This window comes from Mesoplodon mirus (assembly GCF_964341445.2).
Source record: "Mesoplodon mirus genome assembly, chromosome: 3".
Lineage (NCBI taxonomy): Eukaryota > Metazoa > Chordata > Mammalia > Artiodactyla > Ziphiidae > Mesoplodon > Mesoplodon mirus.
Window position 1 is genome coordinate 134,034,858 of NC_138978.1, and position 27,285 is coordinate 134,062,142.

General features: G+C 35.3%; 1 protein-coding gene across 1 annotated transcript in view; it reads right to left on the minus strand.

The window, feature by feature from the left end:
• Positions 1-109: 109 nt before the first annotated feature.
• Positions 110-27,285, minus strand: part of KMO (kynurenine 3-monooxygenase) — a 56,055-nt gene continuing 28,879 nt past the window's right edge. Inside the window, exons 5-15 of the mRNA XM_082615007.1 lie at positions 25,571-25,619; positions 21,983-22,070; positions 20,402-20,567; positions 17,493-17,564; positions 16,457-16,578; positions 14,747-14,894; positions 7,202-7,259; positions 4,706-4,788; positions 3,383-3,484; positions 3,233-3,292; positions 110-1,723 (exon numbers count right to left, since the gene is read on the minus strand). Of these exons, the coding sequence (XP_082471133.1) occupies positions 1,568-1,723; positions 3,233-3,292; positions 3,383-3,484; positions 4,706-4,788; positions 7,202-7,259; positions 14,747-14,894; positions 16,457-16,578; positions 17,493-17,564; positions 20,402-20,567; positions 21,983-22,070; positions 25,571-25,619 (1,104 nt within the window). The 3' untranslated portion in view covers positions 110-1,567. The remainder of the gene's footprint in view (positions 1,724-3,232; positions 3,293-3,382; positions 3,485-4,705; positions 4,789-7,201; positions 7,260-14,746; positions 14,895-16,456; positions 16,579-17,492; positions 17,565-20,401; positions 20,568-21,982; positions 22,071-25,570; positions 25,620-27,285) is intronic.

Sequence of the window (27,285 nt, forward strand, 5' to 3'; positions counted from 1 at the left end):
AATTTATCAAAGAGACAATTCCAGGATGAAAAAGAAAATCAATTCCTTAACTTTGTGTGCAAAAAGAGACTATTGCTCTATGTATAATATGATAAAGAGGAGCTTCAGACCAATGTGCTGCTGAGCAGGCTCTAGAAGATACCATTAGAAAGAAACACAGGAAAGAAAATAGAATGTCAAGGTGGTCAAGGTTTATTGGTAATCATATATTAGCAGAGGATGTACATGGTGAAGCTGATGTTAATGGCAGATAGGTGTCTGCATCTATTTCATTTCAAATATGAACATGGCAGGATTAGCCTCTCCTCCTAGTAATTTCCCACAATTTTGCCAAGAATTCTATTGATAGATTTAGAAAAGGAGTTCCAGCAAAATCCAAACAAACCTACATTTGAAGAGAGATGAAAATAAGTGTAAAACTGTATTCACAAAATGTGAATATTAAATAAAAATATATGATCTTTATTGCTCTTCAATCAATACACTGGATAAATAGTGGTCAGTGTTAGTGAAGAGACCATTTTTCCATGAATCATTATTTAGTCTAAACATGGATTATTAGGACTCAAGAATTTCCTTGACAATATAGGAAAGAAAGTGAAACATTTTATTTCCTAATTTTTATTTCTTACATGACTGTTCTACTAGTGTTGCATCTTCATAATTAATCACATTTGAAAGGCTTCTAAATGATTCAGTTGGCCTATTGAAGAAGGAAGAAGTAAGAAAAAAGTTTCACTAAATGAACATTTAAACATCAAGTTTGTTGCTAGTTTTGCAGCATATAGTTCAAGAATGTTAGTAAATTGCTTCTGAAATGGAATAAAATACAGCTTCATATTTCTATGAAAATTGTCTCCCCTTGTTTCCTTTCCACTCTTTTATGTATATAGATATTTAGTTTATAAATAAAGCTCTTCCTATCCTTCACTTAGTGTGGCTTTAATAGCCTTTAAAAAAAAATCCTCAGAAGGTAATGTTGCCTTTTGAAGACTGGGAAATAAAATCAATTCATTTTGAACTCTCTCAAAAGCCCCCCAACCCCTCATTTATACTTCTAGTTTTAGCAAGGAAATCTGAGCCCTGTGCTTAGGTAAGTTCCATCCAGGTAATGAAAAATGCAGTTAATATATTAGGCAAATTGTGACTTTTAGTCCCAGGTGTTAAGTCAATCCTATCATGACTTCTATTATGTCCTTTAAAGAAAAGGGTTATCAGTGACTTCCTTGAGGTCTCTAGGGCCTTACTTTTTGAGAAGTGAAAGAGATCTTAGCCACTGCACTTTTATATTTAGAATGATCTGACCTAAGCATAGTGCTGTGGGGAAGCTGAGTTTTACTTAAGGTGGTGGGTTATTTTTTCAATAATTTCAATGAGCTCACAGAGAAATTCTACATTGAATTTAACTATAAGCTGATAAATATCTTCTATTAGTGAATTAAATATGATGATGGAAACATGATTTTAATCCTGTTTTGTTTACAGAGAAATCTAATATTTGCTACTTCAGGATTGTTTTATCACTTGCTAATGACATTGGGAATTTGTTCTAGTGACTCCAGGGAGTTTACAGGGAGACATGCCCTGTATTCTGGAAGTAAGTGACCCAATCCCATGGTCTTCTCAAGTAGTCCAGGGGTCTCAGTGACTTGCAGCGCATAAGTAGGTAAGTACCACTGACAACTATCAGTGTTCCAAAGAAAAAGAGTCCTTTGTGTATCACCTGTAAAAAAGAGCAAGACCTTTCACTTTATTTGTACAGTGATTAAAATATTGCAAGTAGACTTCATTTTTAAATGACGTTTTATACAATTTCCTCTTTGTTCTTTAAATTGAAACAGTGATGTAATTGCATGACCACTAGGTGAAGTCCTGCAATACCTGGCAAGCTCAAGAATTTGGAGCTTCCTGCCTCCCTCTCTCCCTCCTCCCTCTCTTCCCAGAAACTCCTGAATCTATGTGTTCTGTATAAAGAATTCTTAACAGTTAGCCTCTGTCCAGCCATAAAAAAATTCACAGTTGAAAAAACAAAGAACTGTTAACTCTGTCTTGAAAGAAGCCACAAATGATTCAGTCATTGCTCAGACCCTGCACAAAGTGTCCCTGAGAAGAGTGATGGGTTCAGTGGCCTCTGTGACTTGGAAGACACACATTCAAAGACTTAAACGTGCACCTTCACCACCTACAGTCTATCAATCACACGAGCTGAGGCTCAGTCTAGTCTGGGTGTGTGCACTCTCGTATCATCCTGGTCTCTTTCACTGCACTTATTGTCCTTCATTCTAACTGCCTGTCACTGTATCTTTCCCCTTTGGACTTTTAGTTCCTTGAGGGCAGGGACCTTATTTTATTCACCTCTGTATGAATAAATCTTGATTCATTCCAATCTAGCCTCTAAATCTTTCTAAAATCCACACCTGAGACTATGAGCTGCCTTTGTCTTCCTGTTTCCCTCAAAATAATATTCAAGATGTTTCAGGTCCTACTTACTATTCCAGCTCCACCTCTAGCCATTTTCACACATATGTGTTTCTTCCAGGTCCACTGAAATACTTGGCATTCCCATTCTGAATGTGTGGGAGGTTTCTTCAACCTCCACGCCCCCCTCCCTATGCCCATGCCCATTCTCCACTAGGGCAGTGCCTCTTCACTGCAGGTGTCCATTTCCCCCACTAGTCTCTGAGCTATGCAAAGGGTAGGGGCTGCTTTATGTTCATCACCATGCCCAGCTCAATGTTTACATACTATTTGTTTAGTGAGTGAAGTTGTAAAGTTTCCACAGTGGAAGATCAGGAATCTGAATCTCCATTTAATGGCATCTGTGAGTCAACTGCCTAAAATTAATGTGGAATAGCATTACACTAGAATTAGACTGTGTTTTATAAGTGATTTGATTCTGTCCAATTTTGTAAATTAAACCCATAGGAGTATTGCATGAAGCAAAAGTCAATTGCTAAATAAAAGTAAAAGGTCACATTGCTAAAATAAAGTAGAAAGTTTAGAAATATTAGCATCAATTTCTTTTTTGAATTTCTTCTCCTCAGGGATTGCCTCTTCTTTGTAATTTTGTTCATTAGGCATTCTGCCACCTGTGTTTCTAAGACATTTTTGAATTTGGAAGGCAAACATCTAGTGTATGTCACATTATTTCCATATTTGCCTGAGGTAAACATAACCATAACACTGTGAACTTCAACACATCAGATTAAAATTAAGTGTAATCTGTTCCAACCTTTTTTTGCCAATGCCAACGCAGCACTGCCTCATGGTATCTTATTCTGGAAAAGGTGACCTGTAAGAAAATTTTAAAAGTATTCTTGTGTATTCTTTAATGGCTAAACAGAAGATTAAAATGAGGAAAATTCTTAAATCCAGACCTTACCATGGTGTAAAGAGGGATAAAAGTAGATGGCATAATAGCATGAAGAAATCTCTCTATGTTCTTTTGGAAGAGGAACCACCTTGAGTTGACATGTGCTCGCATCTGCAATAATGTAAGGAGTCTCAAAGAATACCTTGAACAAAGGACCTTTAATTGTTTACTGCAAATTTATCACCCTTCATTCCCATTCACCACAAAGCCAGACAAGGTAGTCAAATAAATTCTTATTTCCAATTCTTCTCAGTCATTTCTAATCCTTTTCAGTCAATGTCAGAGAACAATAACTTGAAAAAGTAGAGCAATTATGCAAAACCTGTTAGAGAACTCTATTTTCCTCGGGGGCCAACTCTATTTCAGTAAGAGTTTTTGTTTGTATGGATCTGTGAGTAGTCTGTGAGCCCAAAGATTTGACTAATTTCTGTTACTTCCTGGTCAGTTTGGAACGTTAATTTATGGCAAGAAGAGATCTGTTTAAAACTAGGCCTGTCTTGATATACTCCATATTCAGGATAAATATTATGTTGTAGTTGTCTTGTTTTCAAAGACAAGGCAAAATACATCAGTGAGACTTCCAGTATCTTATAGAACTTCCTTCACCACATATGAAACAATTCTGCTCGAGTTGAAGTCTACTTTATTTCTCTCTGTCTTCAGGAGAGATGGAAAACAACTATACTCTTTTTAAAATTTTTATTTTGTAAATTTTTTCATTTGATTATTTAAAAACTATAACCACAACCATTTACTGTGAGCTTTTCATGTGACTGGCTTAAAATGGAATTGTGTTTTTCTTCTGAGTAGTAATCTATTGACTATGAATTTCTTTGGTATTACATATTTCTTTCAGTGCAAAAAACCCCGAAGGATATTCAGTGCTAATTTAAGTTTGCAGCTTATAATGTTAAGAATGGAAAAGTTATTTAATATCTCAAATTTTCCAAATATGTTAACTCATATCAAAAAGATGTTTTCATTAAAATAGCATATTACTACCTCTACTAAATGTCTAAGTATTGAGCCTATGAATTATCAGATATTGAAACCAGACATTTTGTCATTTTTGTTACCTCCTAAATGTCCCTGAAATGTAGATAGAGATGATGTGTGTGGGTCATTATCACTGTCTTTATAGTCAAAGTTCAACTATGTGTAAGGAATGCTCTGTGTGTGTGTGTGTGTGTGTGTGTGTGTGTGTGTGTTTTCTCTTGGCACCTATTCTTATGCAGCATGCATAAGACGGGGGTCAAAGAAACAAAAGCAAAGAATGTTTATTAGAGTATCAGTGCATTATCTCATTGAATAGAACCAAACTTTCTCACTTGCCTCTATGTAATTGTACATGGATAGGTCTGAAATTGCATGGTCATCTGGAATTCTTAATCTTGAGAATTCAGGAAGGCACATACCTAGAAACCAAGTTAAATAATATGTTTTTTTCCCAAAACAATCTGTAAACAACGTGCTTGACTCTACACAGTTCAAATGAAATGGTGTATTCTCTATCAATGGTCTCTACTAACCTTTTAAAACTCTGGACAACAAGACTGTATGACCAACAATCTATGAATACTGAGCAATAACACATGGGCATTTCCCATTGCCTATGATTTAATAAAACTTAGATAAAGTTGTTATAATATATACTAGATTAGTAAATCATTATTTTTGTTTCACAAATGGAAAGCAGTTCATATAAATGACTGTAAATGACGCCAAATCCTTAGAATTTGCTACTCTCCTTTTTGTTCTTCTTTGCTACCCCGTATACATTTGTTTCATTGGTACCTAAGCCACCTTATTAGCTTAAACATACCCTGTTATTCTGTTATCTCCCAGAGGCAGGACTCATGTTATATTCATGTTTGAAAACTTAACCTGGTATAAGGTAAACACTGAATAAATATTTGATAAATTAATAACTAACATAACTTCACAGGGCCTAGCAACTCTAGTTTTGAGGAAGCCATTTCTAAAGTCAGAGAACATGGGTGCTAGTCCCAGCTTCACCACTTCTAGCTACTTGACTTTGGGCAAGTTACTTAACCATCTCTAAGCTTAAATTTCCTCAGTTGTAAAATAGGGACAAGAATAGTACCTATGCCCCATGTTTTTCATGAGATAATGTGATAAAAAACAGCAAGATACCCAACACACATTACATGTTCAGTGATGTTAGTTATTGTGATAATTATTGTTCAATCTTCATTCTCTTGTAACTAAAACCAGTATTGACAGTATGTTCTGTTATATGAGCCCTCCCTCTGTCTCCACCATTGTCATTACATGCTAACCAATCACACAAGGGCTAAGAAGGGAGGAAACAAAATACTTCTGGATCCTTAGCATCTGAGTGAGATAACTGGGAAAGAAAGGAAGAAAACCAGAAGAAATTTACCCTGGAATCTATAATCTCTTCAGATTCAGACAGCACAGTGTTCACTGACTCCCTATAACACTATAAAAAAAAATTTTACTGTGAACTTACTTTGTTCCAGCCTTCTTTTATTTTTCTTCATGTATAGTTGATGTACAATATTATATGAGTTACAGGTGTACAACATAGTGATTCACAATTTTTAAAGGTTATACTCCATTTATAGTTATTATAAAATATTGGCTATATTCCCTGTGTTGTACAATATATCCTTGTAGCTTATTTATTTTATACCTCATAGTTTCTAACTCTTAATCCCCTTCCCCTATCTTGCCCCTCCTCCTACACTTTTACCCACTGGCAACCACTAGTTTGTAATCTGTGGGTTAGGCTTTTTTTTAATATAGCTTTCCACAAATCATTTGATTTAGCCTTCACAACTCTCTGAAGTGGTATTATCCCCACTTTATTGATGGAAAAAAAATCTTGAGACTTTAAAAAGATAAAGTGACTTGTTCAAGGTCAAAGGGCTAATAAGTCCACAAGTCAAGACTGGAATCTGGGTGTAGATTTAAACCTGGTTCTCTAAGTCTACCCCTTACCTGAAACAGGTTTAAATTCAGAGGTGACCTTTGAGAACATGTAATGCTGAGAAGTAGTAAAAGTTATCCAGTTCTCAGGCTACTATTTGCAATTTCTTTTACAGATGAAAATTATGTACATTTAATTTAACTTACTTTCAGAATTATACATAAAGTTTAAAACTTCAATACTTGTAAAATTAATATATTTCTGGAATTAATTTTAATCAAAAGGCAAATGGGGGCTTCTCTGGTGGTGCAGCGGTTGAGAGTCCGTCTGCCGATGCAGGGGACGCGGGTTCGTGCCACGGTCCTGGAAGATCCCACATGCCGCGGAGCGGCTGGGCCCGTGAGCCATGGCCTGGCCGCTGAGCCTGCGCGTCCAGAGCCTGTGCTCCGCAACGGGAGAGGCCACAACAGTGAGAGGCCCGCATAGAGCAAAAAAAAAAAAAAAAAGGCAAATGGAAGTATCAGATTCAACCTTTGATAAGGCAAAAAGCAAGAAAATGCTGGAGCTTCTAAAAGTGTTTCTGAGGGCATGCTGTAGGGATTATAGGCATGGGGGTTAACTAGGCTGAGAGGGAGGGAAAGGAGTATATCTTTGCCAAACTTTGGTGCTCGGAACTTTTATCTTTGTACTGATCAATGCATAGACCTCCATGTAAAACTTAAAAGAAACTATCTTTTCCTCTCTGGGTGTTCCTTGTCTGATATGAGCAAAAACAGTGGCATAGACTGTTAATAGAAAAATTTATAATCCTGAACAGGAAATATGCATCATGGTTTGTAATCTTCCAGTATCAGAAATAGGTGTACAATTAATCAGCAAGGCTAGTCCGTGTCCAATTGAGAAATTTTACTTACTAAGGTCATTATTGAATTTATCCATTAATTCATCAAATACCAAGCAGTCTTCAAATCCCTAAAACAAGAAAAAATAAACTGTAAATAATAAATCTTAGCAATTTTGAATAGACTTTTCATTGGTGAGTATAATTCTCAGGATGTTTACTCTCAATCAGCACATAACAGCCAAATAGTCATGCTTAGCATTGAATTCTGATTAAAAAGACAATTGACTGCATGTTTGATGGTTTTGTCTTTGCCCGATTTATTCATATATATACATGTATATATATATATATATATATATATATAATTTAGAGTATGATCAAAATTTTAAATTACTTGTAATTTTGACAATTCCATTGCTTCTTCAAGAAGCAAACATAATTATGTTGTTCTACCATGAGCATTAGAATAATATTTAAACTATTCAGGGCTTTAAGATTCACATTTAGAGCAATTTAACAGGACAGAACTTTCATATTAACTTACTTTCTATAAACCAAGATTAAAGCAAATTTCCAATCAACAAATCCACAAAATTAGTAAGGTACTATGCTAAATGCAGTAGGGAGAAGAAAATAAAAAGCTATGTTTCCTGCATCCTAAGAATTCAAACTATGGTTTTAAGACAATATAAAAATATGTAAACATTAAGAAATAAAATATTTCTATATCAATTATACATATCATACCTGAAGCAAATAAATTTGTCAATTATATAGGCTGTTAATGCTATAGGAATTTAGAAATGAGAGATACCATATAAGGATGAGATAACACTCTTAAATTCTTTGTTTAATTAATTCATTTATTCCTGGAGAATTCTTATGAGATAGGTATATTAAAATCTGAATTTTACAGATAAGGAGATAGAGATAAGTTAGTTGCATGAGAACATATTCTAATAAATCATGAAACCAGGCTTTGAACCAGGGAGTTCTAATTATCCACCATGCTAAAATTGATGTCTCCTTACTTTTTTAAAAATTTAAGTACAGTTGACTTACAATATTATATTTATTTCAGGTATACAACATAGTGATTTGATATTTTTATAGATTATACTCCATATAAAGGTATTATAAAATATAGGCTATATACCCTGTGCTGTATATTACATCCTTGCATCTTATTTATTTTATGCCTCATAGTTTGTACCTCTTAATCCTCTTCCTCTATCTTGCCCCTCCCCCTACCCTTCTACCCACTGGTAACCACTAGTTTGTTCTCTATATCCGTGAGTTTGTTTCTGCTTTGTTATATTCATTCATTTGCTTTATTTTTTAGATTCCACATATAAGTGAAAACGTACAGTATTTGTCTTTCTTTGTCTGACTTATTTCGCTAACCATAATACCATCCAGGTCCATCCACATTGTTGCAAACGGCAAAATTTCGTTCTTTTTTATGGTTGAGTAATATTCTGTTGTATATACATAGCACTTCTTTATCCATCCATTGTTAATGGACAGTTAGGTTGCTTCCATATCTTGACTATTGTAAATAATGCTGATATGAACATGGGGTGCATATATCTTTTTGAATTAGCATTTTAATTTTCTTTGGATACATACCATGAGTGGAATTTCTGGACCGTATGGTAGTTCTATTTTTAATTTTTTGAGGAACCTCCATACTGTTTTCCTTAGCGGCTGCACCAATTTACATTCCCACCAACACTACTAGAATTCCCTTTTCTCCACATCCTTGACAACACTTGTTCTTTGTTGTCTTTTTGACGATAGCCATTATGACAACTATGATATGATATATCACGATGGTTTTGATTTGTACTTCCTTGATGATTAGTGATGTTGAGCATCTTTTCATATGCCTGTTGGACATCTGTATGTCTTCTTTGGAAAAATTCCTATGCAGGTCTTCTGCCCATTTTTTAAATTGGGTTGTTTGTTTTCTTGACATTGAGTTTCATGAGTTTTTATATATTTTTGATATTAACCCCTTATCAGACATTACATTTGCAAAGATCTCCCATTCAGTAGGTTGCTAGATTAACTGACCATATCTGCATGGGTTTATTTCCGGGCTCTCTGTTCCATTGACCTATGTGTCTGTTTTTGTGTCATTACCATAGTGTTTTGATGATTATAGCTTTGTAGCATAGTCTGAATTTAGGGTCCATGATACCTCCAGCTTTGTTCTCTTTTCTCAAGATTGCTTTGTCTACTGAGGGTCTTTTGTAGTTCCTTACAAATTTTAGGATTTTTTTCTAGCTCAGTGAAAACTATAGTGAAGATATTGATAAGAATTGCATTGTTTGTAGATTGCTTTGGGTAGTATGGACATTTTAACAATATTAATTCTTCCAATCTATGAATACAGGATATCTTTCCATTTATTTTTATCATCTTTAATTATCTTTATCAATGTCTTATAGTTTTCAGAGTATAAGTCTTTCACCTCCTTGGTTAAATTTATTTCTATGTGTTTTATTATTTTTGGTGCAATTCTAATGGTATTGTTTTCTTGCTTTCACTTTCTAATAGTTCACTATTAGTGCATAGAAAAGCAACATGTTTCTGTATATTAATCTTGTATCCTGCTACTTTACTGAATTCATTTATTAGTTCCAATATTTTTTTGGTGAAGACTTTAGGGTTTTCTATATATAATATGTCATCAGCAAATAGTGACAGTTTTACTTCTTCCTTTCCAATTTGGATGCCATTTACCTCTTTTACTTGTCTGATTGCTATAGCTAGGACCTCCAGTACTATATTAAATAGAAATGGTGAGAGTGGACATCCTTATCTTGTTCCTGATCTTAGAGAAAAAGCTTTCAGCTTTTCACTGCTGAGTATGATGTTATCTGTGTGTTTGTCATAAATGACCTTTATTATGTTGAGATATGTCCCCTCTGTACAAATTTTGTTCAGAGTTTTTATCAGAATGGATGTTGAATTTTGTCAAATGCCTTTCCTACATCTATTGAGATGGTCATGTGATTTTTATCTTTTGTTTTGATAATGTGATTTATCACACTGGTTGATTTGCAGATATTGAACCATACTTGTACTGCAGGGATTAATCCCAGTTTATCATAGTTTATGATTCTTTTAATTTATTGTTAAATTTATTTGTTAATATTTTGTTGAGAATTTTTACATCTATACTCATCAGAAAAATTGGTCTCTAATATTCTTTTATTTTTTTGTAGTGTCTTTGTATATTTTGGTATCAGGGCAATGATGGACTCAGAATGAATTTGGGAGTGTTCCCTCCTCTTCAATTTTCTGGAAAATGTTTGGTAGAATTCATCCGTGAAGTTATTAGTCCTGGTTTTGTTTGTTGAGTGTTTTTGATTATTGACTTAGTTTCAATACTAATAATCAGTCAGTTCAGATTATCTATTTCCTCCTGTTTCAGTCTTGGAAGGTTGTATGTTTCTAGAAATCTATCTGTTTCTCTCAGGTTGTCCAGTTTGTTGGCATATTCATAGTATTCTCCTATGATTGTTTGTGTTTCTGTGATAATGGTTATATCTTCTCTTTCATTTATTATTTTGTTTATTTGGATCCTCTCTCTTTTTTTCTTAGTGAGCCTGGGTAAATATTTATCTGTTTTTTGTTTATCTTTTTAAAAAACCAGCCCTTGGTTTCTTTGATTTTTTCTATTTTTTATTTTTATTTTTTGAGAGGGTTCTCTATTTTATTTATTTTCACTCTGGTCTTTATTATTTCCTTCCTTCTGCTGACTTTGGGCTTTGTTTTTTCTTCGTTTTCTAATTTCTTCAGATAAGATAGGTTGTTTACTTGAGACTTTTCTATTTTCTTGAGGTAGGCCTGAAATGCTATAAACTTCCCTTTTAAAACTGCTCTTGCCATCCTGTAAGTAACTATTAAGTCCACCTGGTCTAATGTGTCATTTAAGGCCACTGTTTCCTTTTAGATTTTCTGTCTGGATGATCTATCCATTAAGGCAAGTGGAGTGTTAAAGTCCTCTACTATTATTGTATAACTGTCAATTTCTCCCTTTATGTCTGTCAATATTCACTTTATATATTTAAGTACTCCTATATTCGGTGCATATATGTTTACAATTTTTATATCCTCTTCCTGTATTGACCCCTTTATCATTATATAATGCCCTTCTTTTTCTTTTATTATAGAGTTTGTTTTAAAATTTACTTTGTCTGATATGAGTATTGTTACCCAGCTTTCCTTTGGTTTTTATTTGCATGGAATATCTTTTTCCATCCCCTCACTTTCAACCTGTGTGTGTGTCTTTAGCTCTGAAGTGAGTCTCCTGTAGGCAGCCGAGAGATGGATATTATTTTTTAATCCAATCAGCCACCCTATGTCTTTTGACTGAAGCATTTAGTCCAATGACATTTAATATGGTTATTAATAGGTATGTACTTATTGCCATTTTATTATTTGTTTTCTGGTAGTTCTTCTTTGTTCTTTTCTTCTTCTTTTAGTCTCTTTCTTTGTGGTTTGATGATTTTCTTTAGTGTTATGTTTGTGTTTCTATCTCTCTAATTTTTGTGTATCTATTGTAGGTTTTTGATTTGTGGTTACCATGGAGTTCATATATGTTGACCTAAACTATACCTATTTGTTTTAAACTGATAGACATTTAAGTTCAAAAACATTCTAAAAGATCTACTTTTTTTATTCCTCCCCCATGGTTTGTGTTTTTTATGTCATATTTTACATTTTCAGGCTTATCCTTTAACTGTTTATTGTAATTATACTTGATTTTACAGTTTTTGTCTTTTAACCTTTGTTCTAGCTTATTTAAGTGGTTGATCCACTGCTTTTACCATATATTTGCCTTTACCAGTGGGATTTTTCCCTTCTTATTTTTCTTATTTCTTGTTACAGCCTTTTCTTTTTTACTTAAAGAAGACACTTTAACATTTCTTGTAAGGTCAATTTAGTAGTGATGACCTCTTTTACTTTTTGCTTGTCTGGGAAACTATCTCTCCTTCAATTCTGAACAATAACCTTGCTGGGTAAAGCATTCTTAGTTGTAGGTTTTTTCCTTTCAGCACTTTAAACATATCATTCCATTCCCTTCTGGCCTGCAAAGTTGCTGCTGAAAAATCAACTAATATGATTGCCTTATGGGAGTTCCCTTTTTTGTGACTCTTTGTTTTGTCCTTGCTGCCTTTAAAATTCTTTCTTTAATTTTGCCATTTTCATTGTCTTGGTGTGGGTCTTTTGGGGTTCATCTTGTTTGGAACTCTCTTTGTTTCCTGTACCTGGATATCTGTTTCCTTCTTCAAGTTAAGGAAGTTTTCAGCCACAATTTCATCAAATACATTTTCTACCTCTTCCTCTCTCTTCTTATTCTGAGACCCCTATAATATCAATGTTAGTATGTTTGATATTGCCTCAGAGGTCTCATTTTTAAGAATTTGTGGGGTTTTTTTTGCTGTTCTGATTTTGTGATTTCCACTATTCCTTCTTTCAGATCACATATGCATTCTTCTCTATCACCTAATCTGCTGTTGAATACCCCTAGTGTATTTTTCATTTTAGTTATTATATTCTTTAGCTCTGATTGGTTTTTTCTTATATTTTCTAAATCTCTGTTAAAGTTTTCAATGAGTGCTTTCATTCTACTCCCAAGTTTGGTGAGCATCTTTATGACCATCGCTTCGAACACTTTATTAGGTTAATTATTTATCTCTATTTCATTAGGGTATTTTTCAAGGGTTTTACTTTGTTCTTTTGTTTGAAACATATTCCTCCATTTTCTCATTTTGTTTAACTTTCTATGTTTGTCTCTATGAAATTACGTGAAAGTTACCTGTCCTGGTCTTGAAAGCATGTCCTATGATGGCCTATTCAGTCTGCATGTGTCCACTGGCTTTGGTGGGAGAGCTGCATCTGAAGTGAGCATGGTCCACACTTTTCCCTAGGGTATGCTGGCAGCCACCACTTTGGTGGGAAATAGGATTGTATTCAGAGGGACTAGAGCCAGATCCAGGTGCAGCCAGGGCTTCTCCTAGGCTCAGTGGCAGTCACTGCCCTATGGGGTAGGATTTGAGGCTCAAGGGACTGGAGTAGAAGCCCTGAGGGTGGTGGGTTTCTGTTGAGTGTGATGGCAACCTCTGCCTTGGTTGGGGGCATGGCCAGGTTCCTGAGGGCTTGGAGCTGCACTTCTAAACTGGTTCTGCTTTTTTCCCAGGTGTACACACCTTGGTTAGAGGCAGGGTGGGGACTGGAGGGGTTGGAGCCACACTGCTGAGCTGGTTGCATTCCTTCCCTGGTATATGCATGCTCATTGGCAATAGCAGCTTCCACCTTAGTGGGGAACAGCGCCAGAGTAGGAGGTGCTGGAGCAGGAGCCCAGTGCAGGCTTGGGGGCACACTAGGGCAGCCCTGGCAGGCCATCCAGAGCAACCAGAAGTTGTCAGTCTGCTGCTTCCATGCTGGGATTGGAAGCAAGCAAGTCTGTGTACATGCTCTTCAGGAGCAGAGTATCAGTTTCTTACTGCCCCCTAGTAAGCCACACTGGTTTTCAAAACAGCTAAGGAGTCTCATTTTCCTGGCCTTGAACCTCAGACCTGGGGTGTCTAATATGTGGCTCAAACTCCTTGCTCCCCAGGGAGGATCTCCAAATCTGTGATATCCCCCTCCTCTTCTGGGTCACACACTAATTGACTAGATCAATTCTCCTCCCCTCCTACCAGACTCCATGTGATTCTTTCTTTATAGCCTTGGTTGTAGAAGAGCTACTCTGCTAGTCTTCAGGCTGTTCACAGTGAGTTTCTCTATGTGTAGCTATAGTTTTGATGTGTTCATGAGAGGAGGTGAACTCAGGGTCCTCCTACTCTGCCAACTTGATCCCATCTCTCTTTTTATGTTTTTGTAAAACAAAATGTTTACGACTACTTTGCTCAAAATATAATTGATTAGATTCATAAGCTCTTTATTCTTGGACTATGTCCCATTCACCAAAACAATATAAGACTATGGTTATAAAACTATTAGTAATCAAACACACATGCACATAAAATAATTGTTTGTCTAGACAATTATTACAGAATTCCTTAAAATTAATGTTCAATATTTGAACACTATTCATTTTCTGAAATACTTTTTAGCCAGAATGGTAAAATTTCCATGAAAGCAGTAGTATTCAACATCTAGTCTGTTTCATCATTTTATTTAACTCTATCAATTGTGTTTTCTTTTCCTTTGGAATGAAAAAGCAGAGGGAAAAAAAGATAATTTGGGATATTTTTCTTTTTTGATACTAACATTATAATCTCTAGAAAAAATATACTTTAAAATTAAGTCTTGAATTGCTGACACTCAAGTTTCCAAATTTCAAGTCATCAATATATTTTCTAACCGAACAGAAAACTATCTTATGCTTTTTTATACACTAAATTACTGCATCAAGTAATCCAAGAATTGACTATATTTAGAGATCAATCTAGTTAAATAGCTGGTATGGTTGTTGAGTTGACTGTTTTCTCAGAGATTATGTGGGGATAGTTTTAAGCATGATTTTATTTAAGACTTTTTAGTCGAGACTGACCCAGAGAAATTTAAGGGACTCACCTACGGAAAAAGAACTTACCGCATTCATTCCCTGCCCAAAAAAGGGCACTATGGCATGAGCTGCATCTCCCATCAACACACAGTGTGATTTAAAGTGAAAAGAAGAGCACTTAACGGATATCATGGGCTGGGCGGGCAACAGAAAGAAATCTTGTGCCAGGGTTTGCCTTTAGAGGAAAACAATAAAAATGTAAAAATGTTAAGCTGGGTATTAAATATTGTGTAATTCTTTCAGATTTACTGGCTTTGTTAACATAATATTTCATTGAAAAGTACGTGAGAATGCCAGGAAGAAAACAGGAGAGGGAGAACTGAAGGTTCTTCTAGTTCCCAAATTCCACTGTTCTATTTATATTCTTAATTTGCAACAGTTTTAATCACATCCAAAAAGAACAAGTTTAGCTGCATTTGAATAACTTGAAATATGTCTGTGTTATATGTCATGAAAATTTTATTATCAAGCACACAGATCACACAATTTTCAACTACGTTGGAATGTTTTAGGTTTCCTTGGAAAAACTTGAGATGTAGTTGTGTATTTGATTAACACACAACAAACCAAAATTAAGTTAATGTGAATCCATGTGTATTTGGAAATGAACAACTGTAATCAAGCTAGTATCTGTTCAAACATCTACAGAGGTTTTGTGGAAGCTATAGGTAGAGAAGTAGTACATACACTAGAGGATCTTAAATCTAGTGCGAGAGGCAAGAAAGAGCCACAGAACAAATTCTGAAGTAGCTAAGGGCTAAATTTTGGTGTGCAGAGATTTCCCTTCAAAGTCAGAGAAGGAGAAACCAACACAGGCAATTGAATTGTTCTGCAGGAAAGGATGAGAACTGACAATTTTTAAAAGATCTGCTATGGGTGGGCAGTGAACTATCCCTTTTACATAATTAGCTCATTCAATTTTCAAAATTGCCCTAAAAGTTAGGTATCCTGATGTCTATTTTAATGATGAAAAATCTGAGACTCAGGTAAGTCAGGGACAAGAGCAATATTAAAATCTTGCTCTTTCTGCAGTATTGTGCTGCCTCCATGAAGACATCGCTGGAGATAGAAAGTGAACTGGATTCCAGGACGGAGTGACAGTGGGAGAGAGGCACTGAGTGAGACCAAATGACAAGGTCCATATGGAGGCGAAGTTGATATGGGCCAGAGGAGCTGAGGCTGATAAGCCAGACAGCTAATACAATTAGCTATCAATTTGGGGGAACTTTATATGTGCCTGGCCCTGTGCTGAATGATTTATAAGCATGATCCCCTTTACTCCTCACAACAACCCTTTGGCACAGGTACTACTATTATCACCATTTTACTGTGAGGGGCGTGAGACATAGGAAAGCCTGTACAGCTAGCAGCTGGTGGACTTGAGACTTGAGGTTGCTAGCTATTTCTGCCTTGACATAGATTTGTGTTCCCAACAGCAGAAGGAATCACAGCCAAGACCTAAGGGGCCTGAGCGCCTGCTCAGAGTACATAGAAGGTCCAGGGACATTGGTGACTTGTCTTTCCCAGGGAAACTGGCCTGGCCTGGATTTTTTCAGAATTCCTGTTCACAGCACAAGATCCTCTTGGACTTTTGCTGTAATCTAGGCTTCCTGTCCAGGTCACTGCATGATTGGTTATGTTTCACAAAAATGGAAATAAGTACATTAGCCTTTATTTGAACTTTGAATAATTCAAACCAGTGGGGCAAAAGGCACAATTGTACATCTTGAGACTTACTTTCCAATTAGAGGGATAGAATCCGGAAAGTACTTCTGGAAGAAATTCAGCACATCACTACTAGTTAGCAGTTTTTCAAACTCTTCAAAGGGCATGAACAAAGTACACGTGAAAGATTTGTTCTGTGAGAAGAAGAGGAACAGTGTGAGAGAGATCAGGGGGCCAGGCAATGCTGGCACTAAGGCAGATCCCTAAATCACAGACCGCTTGCTGTGGCTCAGGGGCCTCTGGGAAGAATGTCCAAGCAGACAGGAAAGGCACACTCTCTTTCTTCCCTCACTCCCAAGGAAAAGCTCCGTCAAGTCCCAAGGTGCTCCCCAGCTCCTTGGTTATCAGGAGAATTTTATACTGTAAACCCCAGATATTTTCACCAAGCAAACATTACACTTCTTAGATTATTAATAGGTTGGTTGGATTTGATTTCTCCTCTTTTTATTTGCTTTATTGTTGTTCCATTTAAGATGTTAAGATATTAAGGCATTGGGCCCTAGGACTGTTAATAAGTGAAGAAAAAAAAATAAAGTAAAAGACCAACCAGAGAAATATCAATAGGTATATCTGTCTATATTATCTATATAGATAATACTAACTATATATATGTATATATTATATATTAATATAGCAAAAAAGTTTCTTTGTAATGAAAGAACAGCCATGCTCTTTTGAGATAATGTATATTCCAAGGTTTTCCTACAGATATTAAAGGATGAAAAATACTTCCTAATATATAACCTAAATCTTTTTGGCTTTATTTGGGGACTATTTCTCCCTATGCTGTCTTGGGGGAGGTGGCAGTCAGGTACCACCACACATAAACCCCCATTAGTCATTCATATATGTTAAATATCCTCTCCAAAGTAAATAATTTGGATTCCTTCAGGTTTTTCCTCAGTATCCCCAGAGTTTCAGATATAATCACTAAATAGATTAAACAATGATGAAGTTGATTACATTCATGCATACAGAATATAAAAGTAAGTAATGAAAACATTAATTATATATGCAAAATGACAGTTGATAAGAAATTTTACACTACCATGTTAGGAAGTGCAATCATCATAAAGGTATCTCTAGGCCAAATATGTAGATAATTAGGTTCCATGGCATACTGCAGGGAAAAAAAGGTATATATAATTAGTGTATTAATGTAACACATCTGCATTAACAAATTAAACACGATGATTCTGTTTATGTTATAATTGTTTCCACAGCAATTTAAATCAGTGTCATATGCATGGTGATGTGCACATCCATTGCTACGTAAAGCAGAAGTTTTCTTAGAAAAGACTTTGTGTTCTGTCTTTATAAACTCAGGCTTAGGTGAGTTTTTGATACCATGTATAATTCAAGATTTGAGAACATGCCATAAGATATTCATTTTCTCTCTCTCCTCTATTTCCATGGACACACGCACATATATACACATACACAAATATGTACACATACATATATAAAATATATATTATATACACACATAAGCTGTGGATGTGTGGATGTGTGTATATATGTGTAATATTTTTCTACTTTATTTTTTACCTTATTTGGGTACTTATTTGTATAAACAGAAAGGTCCTAAGTTTAAATTTCATGGACAAAACAAAATTTTACGAACAAGCCTCTTATCATTTGTTTACTACAACATAAATAATAGGGAGAAATGCTCCCTCTTTAGCAAAGCCACTACAGAGCAATAGACGCCTGAGTAGGTATGTATGGCTTGGGCACATGAATTGACCCAAAGACCCAAGTGACCCAAACCACTGAGGTTCCTAGGGGTATTACATACATAAGAATATACAATGTTTCCCAACTATTTTAAGTTTGTATTATTTTCTATAAATGTTTAGAGAGCACCTACCATGTATATGTCTTATGGTAGTAAAAAGATGACAGAAAGTACATCTTAGTCTCCTAGCTAACATTTTCACACTTTTTTAACAGTTATTTGTGTCTTAGGAGATGAAACTGTTTCTTCCCAGCTTTTTTGTCCCCAGAGCCCCAAAGAAAGCCCAATACATAGACAAAGAGATGAATAAGTGAATAACACTTTGACACCAAAGATCTCACAAAGCAGTTGAATAGGCAAGATATATACATGTGAAAAGCTCCCAAAAACTTCTCTTTAACATCAACTCAAGTGGTAGAGAGACAAAATGATTTAGTGCCTAGGTAGAAGTTTAGGAAATAAAAGCTGTTCAAGTAAGAGGATTGTGGGGCTAGGATGGCTGAAACAAGGGATTGGTAGATTAGATAGCAGTGAAGGACAGTGGCTGCTGGTGAGGGTGAGCACGCTGAGCAGCGTGGAGGAGGCACAAATGAGCAAGGCAGCTTAATGGTAATAGGACACCAGCCTGGATGAGGTGAGCCTCCTTGCTTCCCTCTTGCTATCTTTTGACCTCTTCTACATGGTGTTGATAAAGTAAATATGATACCAAAAATATTTTGATATTCATACATATTTCATAACCCTAGAAAACAACTCTTTAAATTTTCAGGTTCTTTATTCCAAGTCACGCTCTCAATAGATATCCTTATGCAACAGCGGTCCCAAGGTCAGGTTCATCATAATTCCCATGGGTCTTCTTACTACAAGTCCCTCCACACATAAAGTCTAAGCAAGACAGTTTGCTTGTTGTGCAAAATCAGCTTTAAGATGAGCTCCCACATAATTCCCAAAAGCACTCCCCTAATATTCACCCAACTCTGTCACTCATCCAATCTCTCCCTCCTACTCCACCTGTCAGAGATGGAGTGAAAATGTCTGCTACATTAGAAAAAGAAAAAAGGAAGGAAGAAAAGGAAAAAGAAAAGGAAGGAAGAAAGAAAGAAGTGGAGAGAAAGTTTCATAGAATTGTTTTTGGGCCATGTCAAAATATTCCCATGTCTGGTCACATTACTATGTCAAAACAGCATTTCTTAAAACAGTAAAAACTTTCTATAAACCACCAATCATTACTATTAAATAGGAACACCTTGTAAATAAATGGCTATCTTAAATCTACATTAGTAGGCATGATCCCACTCAAACTTGGGACAATTTTTCAACAGAATCCTATAATCCAGAATTATCAGATCCTGGGCCATTAGAATATGACCCACCTGAAGACCATAAAATATCATTGAAGAATTAGTAAATCCATTTTTAACCAGGAGGAAGAAGTAGAAAGACAACAAAATGTTAAAATATGGATTTGACTGGCTGATAGTTTAGTATATAAGTGGTATATAATACCACTATCCCAAACTGACAAACTATTTCATAGATGTCTGAATTTCAAATAGTATAGACTAAATCAGTACCTTAAAAATGTATGTTTTATATGCAAATCAAGAATTTAACTAATGCTGTTTACTTTTCATTACTGATAAGCCAAGATCCTCATTGCTTCTGTTGGTGTTTTAATTTTCCTTATTAAATTCCTACATTTATTTGCTTATGACAATACACAATATACATACTACATATTTCCCTCCGGCCACATATGGTTTAACATGGGAAGCAGGGAATGAGAAACATGCAATACAAATCTCTTTGCAACAACTTGCTGTTCGCTTTATTTAATAACTTTTTCATTTAATCATGAGTATGAGAACTCTGGATTGTCAGTATACATAGTTGATTCCCAACCCAATTTTTTTCTCCCAAGAGATAATAGAAAAATGATATTATTGTGTAAGACAAATCCCCTGCGTGTTTCCAATAAAGTAGTTGTAATTCCTCTCCTTTCTTCCCCATTCAAGAAAACATATCAAAAGGTAAGGGAGTGAGAGTGATATTATTAAAGAGATACATGTACATCCAATTTATTATTAATTACAGAATACTTGTGGCATGGATCAAGATATGCTATGAGAACAACTGCACTAGAATATGCTTCTATACTAATACGGGGCAGGGGGAGGAGGAGAGCTGTAGAAAGAAGAAAAGAAAGGGAAAGGACTTACATCCCCATTCTTAGGTGGAATAGTCAATTCCATGAACCCATGAGGAATGTATTGTTGACTGTAATCAAAGCGGGGTTTCTTCATGAGGTGAGTTCTGACAGTGGAATAGGCTCCATCACATCCTACAATGAGGTCACAGTTGACATCTTTGGGAACTTTATCATGTCTGAAAAATAAAATAAATCATCAAAAAAAAAAAGTCTAGTGGTGGAAATGATGAAGTACCTCTACTGGGTATAAAAAGTAGTGACTTAATGGGACCACTACTCACTTTTACTTATCTGATTTAGAGCTTTGAGTGGATAGCTATAAAATGAAGATAACAATTGTCCCAGTCATGGGTTTGCTTATGAGAATGAGGATAACACACAACCATACTGATTAATAAAGACATGCTAAGCCACAGAAGCATGACTAAGAGTTGAGTTCCCTGCATGAAGGAAGAGAACCTTGAAAAGAAAGCAAAGTGTTTCAAACGGAGGGAATGTATGAACAGCCACAGGGATGTGACCAGAATCTTCTAGGAGCAACACATTTGTCTTGAACAGAGGGGATCAGAAGATGAATTTAAGAAAAGAATACAGTTGGGAAGGGAAGAGAAGAGAATTTTGAATGTTAAGACAAAAGGTTTAAATACATTATTCTGGCAAATGGGAGAAAACAATTTTTTTCCATTGGGGAGATGGTGTATAAAGAGTGGTAATTTAAGATAACTTACTTAGGAGTGGAAACATTGCAGTGGAGCCAGAGTGCAGATGGGAAAGAAATAGGGACAAGGTGACTGTAGTAGCCTGCATGTGTGGGGATGAGAGCCCAAGGATTGTGGTGCTCAGGAAGAAGGAAGACATAGGCTCTGAGGCAAACAGAAAGTATGAATGATTGGTGAATGTTTATAGGCCTAGTGGGAGAAAATAAGGAAAGGGCTACATCAAGGATGATTTTAATTATTTGGGTAATAGTACTAGGGAAGTCAGGAATGGGAGATGCTTGGTGACAAATAGATGATCAAGGTTTTAGATGTGTTTGAGATTATGGCAAATAGTTGTGAAGGTGTTTAATGAGAAATTAATATTGATTAAGATTGAAATAAAGATTGAGAATGAAGATAAAGGCCTGGCCTGGAGATGTTAATCATAGAAATGTGAATTTACAAGTAGTTGTTGAATGAACTGTGAATCCATGACATATCCCACGAGTGGGATGTGAGGCTTAGAACTCTGGAGGAAATTGAGTCGGCCAAGGGGAGGCAGACAAATAGTATTCAGAAAGAGGGGAGGAGAAACAGGGCAGCGGAGGGTCATCTGTTTCAAGGGAGGAGAGTGTTTGAAGCAGAGTATGGTTACTAGTGTCAAATACTATAAGAAGATGAGTGAGCAGGAGAATCAGGAAGAATCGCTGGTGCTAGTATTCAGAAGGCATCTAAGACCTATTTTCAATATAAAATTACTTGATTCTAGAAACTATTTGAATTACCCTGTTAATCATTTAATTCTTTCAAAGGAGCCAGAGAACAAAGTTTACAGGTACAATTCTCCATGTCAACCCTTCACCTCTGAAGTCAAAAGGCTAACTGGTGATTACCCAAGAACTGTGATTGTTCCTTCCTCAGGATTACATTTCAACAGTCTGTGGCCAAAGTGGACCTTTGCATTCGGATATTTCTCAATAGCTGAGGAGACAAAGAAAGACAACTAATAGAAATGAAATTCCAATTCTTATTTCACTTAATCAAATTGAAATATTAATCAATTTCTGAGAACAGTGTGATAGATATACTTATTCTTACCAATGTAAAAATGATTTAGTTAAAAGGTAATTTGACAACAATTTGGCAAATGTTCCAGGATAATTTGGTAGCAAAATAGATAAATAAAAATCAACTATCCTCATCTCAAAAAAAAAAAATCTAATTCCATTATGCAAATTCTTATATCACTGTAATTGTTGGCACCCTAGGAAAGAAGCTGTCATCATATATTTTTAAAGTTTTCCCCAATTTAAGGTTTAATTTGTAATTGGAAATATTCAGTCAAACTTCCTTTTTCATACTATGTCTGACTTTATGTTTCTTTTTAGCAAGTCCTCTAGACTTCTGACTCAATTTGTCATAAATATAGATTATTGATACTAATTCTTTTTGTAATCAAACACTGCAACAGTTAGGGGAAAATGAGTAATAAGTAGACAAATTATTTGTGTTTTCTTTGCCTGCTAACAATCTATAGTATATCTCATTTTCTGAATTATTAATTATGTTCTTATCATAATAGTAAACTTATTTTTGTTCCTATTAATTCTCATGGGCAGGAGGTATATAATTAGTGGTTATTTATTGTTCTTAAAGATACAAATTAAAATGCAGGTGTTAGAGCTGGAATGGACCTCAGAGATGATTTATTTCAAAACTCTTCATCTTATATATGGAATAACCAAGATCCTAGAGGGAAAGACGAGATGCCTGAGATCATACAAAGTAAAAAAATTAGGAAAAGTAATCCAGAGACCTGACTTTCAATTCAATATTCCTAACTGTACTTATCTCTCCTTTTCATCTCAGGTTTTGTCTTTTTTTTTTGTTGTTCTGCTTTGCTTGAGTTTGATTTGGGGTCTGAAGACTTTAAGATTCTTGGACATGGGATTAGAAGCTTTAGAATATTGAAATCTGAGATAAGCCAAAGACTGATCTATGTTTAAGAAACCTTTTGACAAATAACTTGGAGAAGTCAGAGTTTACCTGAACCACTATGGGTGTCTTTTATCAATACAAACACAAAATGTGTTTGTGGAATCAACCGTTTTGTAAATTAAATTTTATTTTATTTTCAAATTAGATGTATAGTAATATATCCCAAAGAATTTTCCATGGAGCACTAGTCCTGTGATATGCTCCCCAAAATAATTGTTCTGTGGTCAGTCATTAGAGAAATGCTCATACTCTGACCCTCCTGGCTGTGCTGTCCTGGCCCCCAGATATATGTGGCTCTAGAGTGCTTGAAATGCGGCTGGTCTGAATGGAGATGTGATGCACCCACTGGGTTTTGACTACTTAGTACCAAAAAATAAAAAGAACAAACTGTCTCATGAGTAGCTTTCTTACATTGATTGTACATTGAAATGATAATATTTTGGATATATTAGGTTAAATATACTATTAAAATTAATTTCACCTATTTCTTTTTAGGTTTTCTAATGTGGTTAATATAAAGTTTTAAATTATACACGTGGCTGGCATTTGTGGTCATATCTTAGACAGCATTGCTCTAGAAAATCCACACTTCAGACTAGTAGAATAAAGGCCCTGAGAAGTACTGTAAGAAAAGACTTTTAAAACTAAGTTGATGCAGGGTTTATCAAATTTACTTGACCACATTTACTTTTTCTGTTTGTTTTACTTAACAATTATTAACAGCCCGCCAAATAGTAAACTATGAAACAATCCTACATGAAAAGCTGATTCAGGGAAATGATTTAGTTACAGTACTTTCAGAGGTGAGGCTCTTCTATTAGAAGGAATGAGCGTTTATCTGTGGAATGGGTGGCTCACACATCTGATGCCATGTAAAGGAATAAGATCTGTGTAAAAGAACTTTATATGTCAAACAAACTTTAGGAGTCAAGAGATTCAGCATTCTTTTTATCAACATATTTATGTCATTTATGAAATTGCATGCTGTGCAGTGCATCCCTAATGAAAACCAGGGGAGCATGCAAGATTGGAGCTCCTTATTATTAGCAGGTGTTTCATATATTATATATAATACTGGAGGCAGTGACTGTAATAGTTAAAAGCATAGACTTTGGAATAGATAGACTCAAGTTCAAATCCAGATTCTACTACTTATTAACAGTGTAATCTGCTGTTCTGTGGAGCTCTCCAAGCCTCCTTTACCATCTATAAAACTGAGGTAAAAATAATTCCCACTTCACAGAGTTGTTTGGAGGGTTTTACAAATTGATGCAATATAAAGCAGTTAACATAGTGCCTGGTGCATCAGTGAATATTTTCTATTATTTTTATCAATAAATTCATAGGATACCCTTAAAAGATTATCTTAGGTCCACTATGCTACTTTTTCAAAAAGCTGTTTTGTAGTTTCATTTCTTAAGATCAACATGAATATACCAAGCAACCTAGCCCACCCCCACCTATCTACTCATCCAAAAGTCAGTCTTACAACTGCAAGTAAAGAAATGGAAATAAGAAGAATACTAAGCCCTATTTCTTAAGTACCTGGTGAATCAACTAGAGTGACCTTCCCTATCACTCCTCCTCCCAGTTGAATTCAATTCAACAGATATGTTGCAAACTCACCCTGTGTAGGGAACTGAGGAGAAACACAGATAAATAGTTGGAACCTCTGCTCTCCAAAACTCCAAGGCTGCTGGAATGCATTGAGGGATTGATTGATTTAAAAAAAAGTAGAAATACTAATGGCATGCTTTGCATGGAATGAATCTGTTTAGTACAAATGCTGAAGAAAAGAAAAAACTATGATAAAGAGCTACATGGAATGTGATTGGATTGATTATCCAAGCTACAAATTTAATTTGCAATCCAGGGGCTTTTCAGTTAATAGGTAGGTCTTTTTAGTTACATGAGAATCTTCAGGCTTATATACACCTTTCTCTTTCTGAGCCTCCTAACCCTGAATCTGTTTTGTCTCCTACAAATATCTTGAATCTACACTTCCGCCCAACCACTTGGCTATAGCTTTAGTCCAGGGCCTTGTTTTTGCACACAGGGATTATCATAATACTCTAAAAACTGTAGCCCTCTATCAGCCTTCACACTATTGCGTTTCATCTTTCTGATAAAAAAATCTAATTGTCTCTTTGAAAATTGTTACATCTGTATATCTGTTGTTCCACTGGACCATGAGTTCTTCACTGAGGAGTGAGCACTTTCATTCAATCCAGTGCCTAGAAAACAATAGAAATTCAATACACGCTGAACAAATGATTTTTATTTAGACCACTGATAAAGTGAAAAAGAGAAGCTGGAAGATGCATCACCACTACTTTTAAATAAGCACTTTGTATTGTACATAGTCTCGCTCTTAATAACCCAAAAAAAGGAATATTAAACAAATCTCAGTAAATCATGTGACAATCATTAGTCTCATGTGCTTTACAGAAAATGACAACTGGTGAATAAAGCACTGGACTTACCAGTCAATAGATCCTTGTTTAGATTTTCTCTGCTTATAGAAAGAATATACTGCAAGAAAAATATAGTAGATACTGTTTGTTTCTGAAGAATGGACAAATATGCTTCTATTTTATTTACTCAGCAACAGAAAATATTAATCATTTAGCAGAAGATTGCAAGCTCAGTTTTATAACCATTTAACTAAGTAACCTTTTCTCTATAAATGCTTTAATCAAATACATGTTATACAATGTTCACATTTAAACTTAGGTTCGATACTACAGAAATCAAACCTTTTTCTGGTAGCAAAAACATTATTTTCACTAAGATAGTTTTGTTTTAACAATCAAACATAAATCTCATATATTCATCTTAGGTCTCCAAATTGAGCTGTGTAAAAAACTTCAGAAATGACAGCATTACTAGAATAAATGTACTATTTCCCAAAGAAACTACTTTGAAAGCTTTCATTTCAGTGTGAAAGGCTGTGTGTGTGTGTGTGTAGTGTGGTTGTGGTGGGGTGAGGGTTGCTAGGAGTAGGTGGACCCCAGCTGGAACATGTGTTGGTTGTTTCTGACTTCATAGGGCCGACTGTTCCATGAGGCATGGTCAGACAGTACAGAGGGCCCACGATATTTTCAGGGATTCATGAAAATATTTTAATTTTAGTTTATTTTAAAATCAGGAGAAAAAATAAATACAATGAGTATATATAAGAATGAATCCAGTCTGGATTATATTAAAGATTAATATAATCTTTATATCAATGCACTCATACAATCTAATTTTCAATATTCATTGTTTTATAGAGAAAGGGTCTCACAAAGGCAAAAGTGCCTATCTAGAGCTCATGAAAGTCATAATGCAGTCTTGTAATTCAGGACAAGTCTATTGCTTTAAAATTTTAAAGCATATAATTTTCCAAATTATGGGACATTACAACATTTAACACAAATATGGTAATTTATTAGTCTTCACCTCATTCAAATATAGGCTTTTTAAATTAACAGCTAAATCTATACATGGTGTAAAAATAACTTGGTCATGCTACAGAAGCAGTGACTGTAGCACTGCTGAGGAGGAGCTTCCTGTGTCTTTGCTATAAATTAAAATTAACAGGGATGTCTTCATTCTCTGCCTCATGGCTGTTTTCTAGGCTTCTACATTATTAATCATTGCATTTCCATAGAAACCACACTTGTTATTCAAAGTATATTAGGAAACATTCAAATTATGAAGGCTTATTAATGTGAGGAAAATATTCTTTCCCTTTCAGTTGATTCCTATCAGGCTTGTCGGTCCTGCAGGAAGGCCAGGGAGAGTCCCGGTCTAATCTACTCCATATCTTTGGGCAGTATCCTGTTATAACCAAAAGTTAGAGTCACTCACATCAAGCTTCACTTCTCCAATACATATTCTAAAAGGCTTATCTTGTGAAGAATAAGTAAGAATAATATAAGTAAGTAATATAAGTAAGAATAAGAACAAACAAGTCAAGAGCTATAAAGTGGCCCTTGTAACCAAACCTAAAAGAAGTAAGATAATCTCCTTTGGAGATTTGTAAAACGATAGTTGCAGGGCTGACTTTTTCAAATATGCTAGGAAAAAATGTTTACATTCTAGTCCTGAAAGCCTTCAAATGAGAATGTTTTCTAGTAAGGGGGCACCGTTTCTGTATTTTGGGTATAGGAGTTTATCAAGAAGAATTGGTGGAACTCTGACCTGCTCTGTATAT